This window comes from Juglans regia, chromosome 9 (assembly GCF_001411555.2).
Source record: "Juglans regia cultivar Chandler chromosome 9, Walnut 2.0, whole genome shotgun sequence".
Taxonomy (NCBI): domain Eukaryota; kingdom Viridiplantae; phylum Streptophyta; class Magnoliopsida; order Fagales; family Juglandaceae; genus Juglans; species Juglans regia.
The window spans coordinates 15,798,199-15,809,926 of record NC_049909.1 but is presented as its reverse complement, the minus strand read 5'-3'; the positions used below and the strand labels follow the sequence as shown (position 1 = coordinate 15,809,926).

At 35.1% G+C, this 11,728-nt stretch overlaps 2 protein-coding genes across 2 annotated transcripts; both read right to left on the bottom strand.

The window, feature by feature from the left end:
* Nucleotides 1-5,732: 5,732 nt before the first annotated feature.
* On the bottom strand, nucleotides 5,733-9,169 carry LOC109021688 (protein ACCELERATED CELL DEATH 6-like). Its single transcript, XM_019004378.2, has 4 exons — nucleotides 8,786-9,169; nucleotides 7,638-8,307; nucleotides 6,863-7,389; nucleotides 5,733-6,368 (listed from the first exon to the last, which is right to left on the bottom strand). Exons 2-4 carry the CDS (start codon nucleotides 8,263-8,265, stop codon nucleotides 5,733-5,735), a joined length of 1,791 nt encoding a protein of 596 aa, XP_018859923.1. The 5' UTR covers nucleotides 8,266-8,307; nucleotides 8,786-9,169.
* A 432-nt stretch (nucleotides 9,170-9,601) lies between these two features.
* Nucleotides 9,602-11,479, bottom strand: LOC109021690 (eukaryotic translation initiation factor 3 subunit F-like). Its single transcript, XM_019004379.2, has one exon. The coding sequence runs from the start codon at nucleotides 11,097-11,099 to the stop codon at nucleotides 10,584-10,586; it is 516 nt and encodes a 171-aa protein (XP_018859924.2). The 5' UTR covers nucleotides 11,100-11,479; the 3' UTR covers nucleotides 9,602-10,583.
* Between the last annotated feature and the right edge of the window lie 249 nt (nucleotides 11,480-11,728).

The window sequence follows — 11,728 nt, the reverse complement described above, 5'->3', positions numbered from 1 at the left end:
TTAAAATCAAAAGTGGCAGTACTTTGAATTGGTAACCATATAAAGAAAGGAAAATGCTATATACTACATATTCATCCGACCATTATCCCATTATGATAAAGTAAAATTGGCCATCAATCATTAATTTAAAAAAAAAAAAGGATCCAAAAATGATGGAAAGTATCTCATTTACGTAATGTAATGAGAGTGAGATCTGAATATAATATATATCTTTACTTAAAAAAAGTCTTTCGATCATGATCCTTTGAATTGATTTAAGTCCCATAGTCTTTACTAAGCGAAATAGGATTTAAATTACAATATATTTTAAATTATTCAATTGTGAAAAATAAAATAAAAATTTGAAAGAAAAAGAAGACTAGAAAAAATTGTTACATGTTTGGGAACAATGCTTGTACATATTAAATGTGGATGCGCAAGGTGGTAGAAATAATAACAATAATAATAATAAGCCGGTTACATACATACATATACATAATACATATATATATATATATATATATATATATATATATATAGACAACATTTATATATAGGCAATAAATATTTTTTTTGAGAGAAAAGCATATTGCATTTATTAATAACGGATATTACAAACTGGACCTGAAACATATATTACAAGCCAATTACAACATTACTAGCTCCCCAGTACATATCCATGATTGATATGGTCTAATTCAAGCTGTAAACCTCTACAGATCTAAAGTCTGAGAGACAACACAATTATGCCTAAGACAAAGTTAATCAAACCCCATACTTTGTCTAAGATGAAGTAGAGTTAACCAAACCCCACACTCCGTCTAAGATGCAGTTGATGACACATTCTACGAAAGAAAAGTCCAAGAGACTATGTGTTTTTTTATTTTTATTTTTCTAAAAATGAAAGACATTATAGAAACTAAAAAAATATGAGAAAATAACGGATTACATCTTGGAAAGATATAGATCTGTATTTTCAACTTTAGAAGAAAAAAATAACACAAATAGCGACTGTGATGACGCGTGAGAGCCACGTGCCACCCTGGTATGGCGGACAGTTAGATCTGAAATAGCTAGTGGCCCTAGACCCAAAAAGGCCACTCATGGCAGCATAAGAGTGGTGGCAAGTGGAATTCACGTGCTTTCTTTGGGCCGCGCGTGTAGCTCACTGTGAAATTCTTCGATTGTCTGAAGGATTAGCGCCTTGGGAAGCCTGTGGTGAGGCGCGTGGTGGTCGCCAGATACTGGAGAGCAGCAAATAAGTCTTCCTCCATACTTAGTCCTAAAAAACACTCAGAAATGAAAAAGAAAAGTAGAAAACTAGAGATGAAAGGAAGGAGAGATGAGGGACAGAGGAGGGAGGTGCCCTTGCGCCGTTTCTGATCTGGGAGGTTTTTAGAGAGATGGAGGAGCCTCTCTCTAAGAAACTAGGGCAGGCTATATATGTATATATATATAGAAATGATTAATTTGTTTAAGTTCTAAATAGATAAGTATTGTGCAAGCCTTTGCAAAAAGTAAACCCCAACTTAAAAAATTGTAAAAAAAATTAGAGAAATGATAGTTGCAGTCATGAGAATGTAAGTGCCGGTCAATCACTTTGAAAAAAGTGAATAAATACGGACCTCCATAAAAAGAAATTAATTTTTTAATGATAGACTCCATACTTTTTTAAAGCGACTGTACAACGCTTGTACATTTTACGATTGTATATAACAATACTAAAAAAAATATATTTGATTAGTCGGATCCTCTTTTATATATGCCCAGCCAGCGGTATCTTCGTAGATTACCATTAAATTGGCACCTTTCAAAGTCGATCCGGATTAGAAAAAATACGACTTTCTTTGCCAAAAACATCTTCTTCGATCCCTTACTGGTTTTACACTTTGACTTCTCATCTTTCTTTCCTTTTTCCCTCATTGTTAATAGGCTTAAAATTTCTTATCTTTGGTTTTCCTTTCCACCTAATTTCCTGATCTCCCCTGCTCCTGATCACTTTGACACCATTTTTTCCACATCAGACCATCCAATGTCCACACACATGGAGTTGATCTTTATAAATTAGAAGTTGCCTGAATGGCCACAGTCGAATCAGCGCATATATTCATGCGTTGCTTTAAGTCCTGAGCCATGCGTGAGTACGTTTCACACGATATCGCAATTGGGTCTTTTAACCCCTACACACGTGACAACGTACAATTAGTGGATTCTTTGACCTTGGATCTTCAGGAGGTTCAACTCCACTCCACCATATACAATTCATGGGTCTCACATGCAAGCACAAGCAAACGTGTTCTTTGGGTACTGCTGGACCTTGTTTGTTTTCGCATATGAGATGTATTGAAATAAAAGTAGAAAGTTGAATAAAATATTATTAGAATATAATTTTTAGTTTGGGATTTGAAAAAATTGAATTGTTTATTTTATTATGTGTATGTATTTAAAAAAGTTATAATGATTAGATGAAATGAGATAAGATGAGAATAGTTGTGAAAACAAACAAAACCAAGATGATCATGACTTTCTGATCATCTTACAACAAATATATATATATATATATATATATATATATATATATATATACACATCCTCTTTCGATGGTCCCTTCCTTAATTTTGTCAATAAACATGGCGTTTTCAGATTATTGATCTACTATTTATTTTTTCTTTTTCTTTTTAGCAACTATATATGAATATTGTAATAAGGACTTGTTTGGGTTCCATACCCCCTCCTTTTATGCATTTGATTTATTTTCATATAATTATTTTGATCAATATCTCTATTTCTCTCTTTCTCCGTCACACTCCCTCAAACTAAAGGAGAAATGCTAGATTTTAAAAAATATCGAACTACAAAAATTAATAAAACTTACAAATTTGTGTATATATATATTGATATAATATCTAATATGTCTATTTTACAATAAAAAGATCATTGCAATACAACTTAATTACCTTGTTAAATCACATAAGTTTATAAAATAATTTTTTGAGGACATTGATCTATTTGTTGGCCTTACATTTCTCAACTAAATAAATAGATAAATGGTCAGCTATTGAGGCCTTAGCATTTGCCGCCAGTCTTGGACGACCCAAAAGTAGTGGGAAATTAACTCGTCCCACTCAGGATTTATTCGGATGCCAAGTCCCACCGGCCTAGCAGTAATGGTGCAGCTAATTTGGTCATGATCGATCTTCGCAAACAAGTTAAGATTCACTTCACATGATAATTAATTACCTTCAAGGTTTCGTAAAGTCTTGGATATCCATTAGAAATTTAGAAAGTTGTTTATCATGCATCATCTAATTTTCTTGATATATACTTTCAAACATCTAACAAATTCTTTAATCTCTCTTTTTCTTAAAGAAAAAATCATTTTAAACAACTGAAATGTTGTTCTTCATTTTAGATTTCTTTTTATTTGTAGTCGTACTTACTGCTTAAAATGTGTTGGGTTGATATATAGGTGTGGTTGAAGATGACAAGATCTTTGTCACTTGCCAAACCAACTTAAAAAAAATTGTTTTGGAAGTTGATCCAAAACAAGTGATTATCAAAGTGGTTGATACTAACATTACAAAGAAAACTGTTTATTTGTGACCAGTTATTTCCAGTAAAAATGATTATTTAAATAGTCTGCTTTTAGAAATTTCCTGCCAAAATTATCATCGCAAATAATCTGTCACAAATGCTTGTTTTTCTTGTAGTATATAAAAAGATAGATCATGTTAGGTTGGTAGTAAGATATGGTAATGTGACAAAATCTTAACCATTTAGTTTGACAATTAATAATGGTTGATCAGGTTAGAGACTTCTACGTGGTAAATTAATATGTTAAACAATTTAAAATATATTAATGGATCTGAATCTAGCAACCATATATGTTGAGATCCATTACGTGATAAAATAAGGCACGAAAAGAATTAAAATCATATTTGGTGGGTCGACTCAGGTCAGGTCCAAAAGATAGTTGAATGTAGACCTAATTGCCTCATGTGCTAATTGTGACGCTATTAGGTCATGAATGTAAACCATTAATTCACGTTTACGACCCCAGGTTTTTGTCAGTGTAAAAAGCAGCTTATAGTATATAGCATGGCACACGTGACCCATAACTAGATGCATGCATGCATATATGTTTGTATGTATATATGTATGTATGTATTTCGATGGGCAAAGTAAAATGGATAGATCCCTAGCTAGCTTATTAATGGTTCAAAAAGGGAGGAAGCTGGAAGCTTGTCTGTTCTATTTTGTTTTGTTTTGTTGTTGTTTTCCTCCGGAATGGTAGGTTGATTTGAAGTGGGTCAAGTTTCAAGAAGAGGAAATGATTGAGGGAACACAAATTAATTAGAAAAGTATTTATAATTATTGATTGTTTAATTACATTTTACATTGGGACATAACATGATAGCAAAAGAAAGAGAAGACTATACTTTGAGAGAAACTCTCTTTGAAATTAGATCTATTTTTTAATAAAAGTGACTTTACAATTTGAATAATCATATCAAGGCACTTCAGTTTGTAAGATTATTTTTGAATAATTTCTATCTGATTAAAATATTTCTCCTATATATATAGACAATTTCCTTTATCAAAAATCACCAACCTTTCTAAATCTAAGAATAACATACACCCTAAAGGGAGACCAAATGCCTAAATCTATTTGCAAATCTCATTCGTAACACACCAAATACATTGCTAATGTGGAAGCATATCATGTCAGCTTACATAAAAAAAATATTAGTTTTCTAATTCTTTCTATGTATATCATAAATCTCACAATACGTGATATATTAATTATATGTCAAGTTTTTAAATGATATAACTCCGAACATATCCCTAATAAGATTAAGGAAAATGCTAGCATGTCGCCTGAGTTTGCTTTCTCATTTTGACCCCTCATGTATTTAATTTTTTTTTTAATTTTTGTTTACTTAATGTTTAAGGAAGTGATTTTTAATGTATTCGAATATATTTTTTTTAAAAATATTTAAATATGTTAAAAAAATAAATAAATAAAAAAATAAAAATAGAGATTTGTGCTAACAGGCACACCCAACAGTCAAAACTGGCCAGCCCGCTAGCACTGCACTAAGACTAAATACAAAGATGCAACCACTGTCACCAATTTACCGATGTGGCATGTATAAACTTTTCCCTTTTGCAGTGACATGCTCATTTTTTTTTATGGTCGAAATCTACTCGATTATTTGAATCTTATAGTTATAGAATAAAAAAAAAAAAAAAAAAGAAGGGAGAAATCCGTGGGGATTGAAAAGAAAACTCATAATTTCCTTTTGTGTTTTGTTAAAAAATGATCCATTCACCAATTACCTATCAGAAACCTCAAGGAGAATCATGCTAGCTAGGTCAGCAAAAGCGCCATCTGTTAAAAAGTTATAAAAACATAAAAGTCCTAAAAAGGCAAAAAGACCAAAAAATAAAAATTATAAATAAAACCTGTTGAAAAAACGAAGAGCTATTAGAATATAAATTTCATTACTCCCCTTGAACCCTTAAAACATATGCTTAACCTTACATTTGAATAGGGGATTTCCTCGGTGTTGATGAAACCGTTCACCTTACACCACTAAATGGATTTTAATATACAGAAAAATTTTATTATCAAGTCGTTGTGTAGAATATACCATCTAAAATGTTAACATGATATAATTTGGTTCAATAGATCAATTTTAAAACTTAAATCTTATAAATCAAAGTTTGAATGATGTGCTCTATTCATAGATTCAATAACATAAAAAGTAATATAAACTTGAACATATCCTGGAGAAACCTAAATTCTTCTTATACAATTCATATATAATATAGAGAATGAGGAAGAAGCATGAGCCAATAACACAAGTGGTGACAATAAGATCTAAGGAATGCACTAACACAGCATATGCACCTGTGACAAATGCCAGCACCATTGCTACCATGGCCATCAAAATAAACTTGAAGGCTAGGCTGAGAAAATCGTAGCGAGTTTCATCAGATTCATAATGTTTGATCAACAAAAGTGGCATGAGTAGATGAGTGACAACAGCAGAACTAGATAGCACCAAGGATATGGCATCAGTGATAATGAATGCTTTAAAAGCAGCATTTCTCCTCAAAACTGCAGAGCCTTCATTATCATGTGGGTCACCTCCAGTACCAACAAAACCACCAGGCATGGTTATAGCTGCTGCAAAGGTCACAGTTGTGATGAGGGCAGCCACTACCAAGTGTGTTTCGGCTGCTTTCTCCAAATATTCTTTCCTCCTTGCCTGCCACCACTTCACTTCATCCTTCATAACGTCATCCAGGGTGATATTGTTTTCGTCCTCCTTGAGGAATACCCTTTTCGAACGAGACCGGAGTTTAGTAGCAATATCCATCTTCTATAAAAATATTTGTGGATTGAATAAATGTGAGCATTAGTATTTTTCACGTAGTTTATGATAAACAAAGTCTAATATTCAAGATATAAGAATAATACTACTTGCATTTTTCCTTTATAAAATATATAGTTTCTAAAATAGAAGAAACCAATCAAATCTCTGCAAAATAAGAGTATTTGACAACTTTGATCAAGGGAGAGGGCAGGGAGCAGCGGGGCAAAAGTGAAATCTCAATCATGGGTTGCAAACCCACGTTAGGCTTGAATTGATCGAGCTGCATGCTTATCGATCCATGAACAGGTCGATCTAGTTTTACCCAAAGAACAAGATATATATCCTATCTCAATTTGAGAAGCAACAAAAAGAAAAGAAAGCATGAGTTGTGCCACTTTTACATTTTTCAAAGGGGGAGAAAAAAAAAACTATAAACGAGTAAGTATTAGTGCTCTATTTTGGAGGGATGAAAGAGAACGTCAGATCGATTGTGACATTACCTTTTTTGGTGATAACTTTGCACTAGTTAAAGCGACTTGATAAGCATTGAGGTTATTTTTGTTGAATGCCATCTTATCTACTCTGGGGTGATCCATGAGATCCCCATTCACGTCCTCGGAATAGCGGGAATATTGGTGATGGAGAGGAGTGTTCCCTTCGGCATTCTTCTCGTTCAAAAGATTGCTGAGAGATGAATTTTTAAGGATCATACTTACTGTACGAACATCGCCCTCCACCGCAAAGTGCAACGCATTCCAGCCTCTGTTGTCAACCAGTTCACAACAATCTGGACACATGCCTATAATACTTTCCATGACCCGATTATTGCCACGATGAGCTGCAATGTGAAGAGCTGTCCTCCCCTCTTTGTCTTTCATGTATGCTACTTGTGAATCATATTCCAGCAACAGCTGTGTAGACCACCACCAATTTGAGTATGCAGCCAAGTGCAATGGAGTCCAACCTTCTTGGTCTGCTTTTTTAGTTATAGCTCCTCCAATTTTTTCCATAATTGCTTTGATCGTTACTACAAAGAATTTGAATACATGTTAAGTATCGTAATAACTTTGTAACCAACACAACAACGACTTGTTAGGAGATAGAATTTACGAGATTTAAATTCTTTGGGATTCTTCCTCCAACTCTAAGGTTTAGGTTAGAAGAGAGATTGAGATAGATGCAATGGATTACCTCTGTTATCCCAAAAAATTGCGATATTTATTAAATATTTCATGATGTCCGATAAATTCATTTATACAGCTATAAATGAAGTACCTTTGTTATCCCAAAATACTGCAGCATGCAAAGCCGTTCTACCTAGGGGGCCATCATAAGCGGGTGAATTGCAGGTTTTCAAAATTTCCAACACCAGATTTTCATAGTTTCTCTCGAGGGCAATGTAGAGTGGAGTCTCCCCGGCATCATTAACAGAATATGAAAAATCTGGGTCTTCCTTGATTAAAAGTTTTACCACTTCAAGGTGTTTATAACGTACAGCCTCATGTAAGGCTGTGTCCTTCTCTTTGTTCACCATCCTAAGCATCTCCCTGACTGCTTCAGCCCCGCTTCCAAGATCTTGATTATGTCCATATCTCGCATGTTGGATCAGAACTTTGATGATATTAGCATGCCCATACCTTGCTGCGACATGTAATGGAGTTTCATCTTTGACATTGACTTGACATAATAGTGAAGGACACATGTTGAGTATGTCTCCCACGAAGTTTTTCTCTGTTAATTCTATCATATTTTCAAGGGTTGTGATGAAAATATGGAGGATTGTGTTTTTGTTTGGTGTTAATAAGGCTTCTAGTGGCCGTTTGAATTTATGATTTTTGAAAGCCATGATGTTGCCTTGTGCTGCAGCATTATAGAGAATCGGATTCATGCAAGTGATGGTCATGGCCTCTTGTTTTCCACACAAAAGAGTAATACTCCTGGAAACCTGAAAAATGAAACCTCATGGAAAATAATGTTACCCCTTTGTACAATAAATTGGTGATCACAGGAAAGAAATTTTCTTTTTTCTGTTCATTTTGTTAATTCTATGAGTGATATTCATTTGTTCATGTGATCACTAAAATGATATCTTTTTAGGGCCGAAACTGTAAAGAAGTTATATTTACTAGGATAACTTGGATCTCCCCAGATGGCAGAAATTCGTATTTAGAATTTATATAAAAGAAAAGAATAAAATGTTATATATATATATATATATATTTTTTGATAAGTAATAAAATGTTATATATATAAAGCAAATACTGAATGCATGCAAAACAAATTATGTAGAATACAGAATATTTTCATCAAAACTAAATTGAAACAGATGCAGTACTTGATATTTACTTAAAATACTCAAAACCACAAAACCATTAATCTTTTTTTTTTTCTTTTAACTTAAAATATGTGAGAAAAATAATAACCTTGCTGCCAAGTTGGTAATTGCAAAGCCAGTGGAGTACTCCACTGCCAACTTCTTCCTCTGATAAACGCTTAATTTCTGCCTCCACCTTCACCAGAACTATGTTCGAGATAGTGGGGAATAGCGATCGATCGAATATAAAGCTTACAAACTGCTTGGAGTCGTAATTCACGGCATTGACTTATAGGTGGGGGATAGAAACCAAAAGCCAGGCTGGTTTAGATCAGTCAAAGTCAGTGAGTTTGAAGGATACTGGTTTTATGTTAAACTTAGTTGGGCGGAGTCATCATGGAAAACTTCTACTTTTACAAGTCAAATACGTGGGTAAGTTGTACATGCCAAGAACCCCAAATGGGTCTGTTGTCTATTGTTGTGGGTCGTTTGTCAATTTGTTTCTGGAACAGGGAAAAGTCTCCCCAACAATCTTTATCAGTGTGTTTCAGGATGCATGGACCAAATGGAAGACAATTTGTTTTTCTCTTTTAAATGGAATACGTTAGCCTTATGAATGAGTAAACTACTTGTTCTTTAAACTTTAAAGTCTCATTCGAACTCTAGAACTTAGAATGAGGAATAGACACATAAACTGGACCTCATAACATTTATTGTAGGTATCTTTCTCTCTCTATGGTCCTCGAGTTCTAAGCATCCGATACCATATGCTGTAGTGATATTTGACACTAATATCATAATAGAAATCAGTGATATTTGGTTGATTAATTAAATATTGAGACCTTTTGTGGGTGTTAGCAGCGCCAACTGTAAAAATCAAGAGGCAAGAGGATGGAATGATGGATGGTGTGCTCTATAAACCAACTTGAAAATAGAATAACTCATTCATTGATGTACTAAACCTAGATCCTCCTTATACATTCCGCGTATAAAAGAGACGATGAGGAAGAAGCATGAGCCAATAACACAAGTGGTAACGACAAGATCTAAGGAATGCGCTAACACAACATATGCAACTGTGATAAATGCCAGCACTATTGCTCCCATTGCCATCAAAATAAACTGGAAGACCTAGCTGAGAAAAGCGTAGTGAGTTTCATCAGATTCATAACACTTTGAACAAAAGTGGAATGAGTAGATGGAAAACAATAGAAAAACTAAATAACACCAAGGATATGGCATCAATAATAATGAACACTTTAAAAGCAGCATTTCTCCTCAAAACTGTAGAGCCTTCATGATCATGTGGGTCACCTCAAGTACCAACAAAACCACCAGGCATGATTATAGATGCTGCAAACACCAACCAGCATGCGACATATTGCAAGGGACCAAATTTCAAATGAACTGCCACACCCAGCGACAACAAATGTCCAAACTGATGACCCAACTCCAACGAGCCTAAAAGGACTGTGGCTCCTTGCTAAGGATGCAAATATTGGAGAAGCTACAAGAAGTCCAACGATAAAGGCAGGAAATAGAACACCATCTTGGAAATTATTCAAGTTAAAATCCCACTGAATTCTACTACCCAAAGAATAAATGCCACTATCCGTGCAAGTCCCAAGTCTACCATTTACACCATTGCTTGCTATTGCACCTCGATCCACATAATCCAGCCCAGCGTTTTTGTGAATTCTACAAGACCCCAACTTCCAGAACCCATAATTCATTGAGTTCCAATCCGCAAGAGTTTTTCAGGCATTTTATCGAACAGGTTAGGCGCAAAATAGGGACATCCATTCTAAAACATTGATCAGCATCGAAAACTCATATGTGCACTTATATGGGGTAAACCCACCGATGAGAAGCATATACAAGTACCATAAGTTTCCAACCCTGAAACCTTACTTAGTGCTGAAAACTCCCGCTACACCTTTGGATGAAGCTCCATACCACGCATATCTTTTATCCGACGCACCACCATCTTTGAAGTATTCTCCTGAGGCATGCTCCACAGGAACATCTAAAGAGGGTCCAGAATAAGCAAGTAACGACTTCTCCGTTTGCTTATAGAGAGGCTTCCCAAGAAGCAACTCAGCAGGTGACAAGCTCAAAATCACAGTTGTTTTTAGAATATCAAATCCAATTCGTTCAGCTTCTACCATACGAAGATCCAGAGGAATCTCCTGAAATTGTGCAGCAAGCTGCTGGTCTCCAAGTGGCAAATTGAAAGAAACATAAGCTTTTATCGTGCCCTGTCCATTCCTGAATCCTGTATCGACAGTCAAATGAACAAGGTTGGGAACTTTGCTGGAATAAAATTCATGAATCAGTGCATTACCGCCGGTAACTCCAAGATCAGTTGAATACCATTCAACGATGACTTCTTTCAGATTCACTTTTTGGTGGGATACTAACATATTGTGATGATACTCGATATTCAAAGCAATCTGGCCCGAGAACTCGCTGTGAAGGACATCATATGAGTTTCGGATTTCAACGGTGACATCAGGCGAGATGGAGCCAAGAAGAGTGCCAATGTCCGGGAGTGGGTTGAAGATACTGGTAATGAAATTGTATGCTATGAGAGAGATAGTATTGTATGATGAGATTTTTCAAGGATATTTGTAACAAACGACGGCTCAAATCTGAAGGTGGAAGCGTGAAGGACGGGTGAAGGCAAGACAGAGGAAGGGAAGAAGACGAGCCCTAGCACACGTGAGAGGTATTCGAAGTGGAGAAGCGAAGTGTCGAACTCCTGAGTTCTGAAGGGAGTTCTGAAGTATGGTGGGCCAGTGGCCCTTTTGTTATTTCATTGGGTCTCATTCTTTTTATTTAGTTTGTTGGACTCTGGGCCGTAGGCCTGGCTCCATTTTAATTCGTATAAGAGTCAGTAGTTGGTCCACGGCCACTGTATGACCCATTAGTGGAATCTGTCTTATTATACGCCTGAAACTTTTGGATGCACTATGCGAATACAGTTGAAATCCTAAATTTTCTCATTCTTTTTCTAATTCTTGGAAGCGCTCCCTCTCGAAGAGAGCAACTA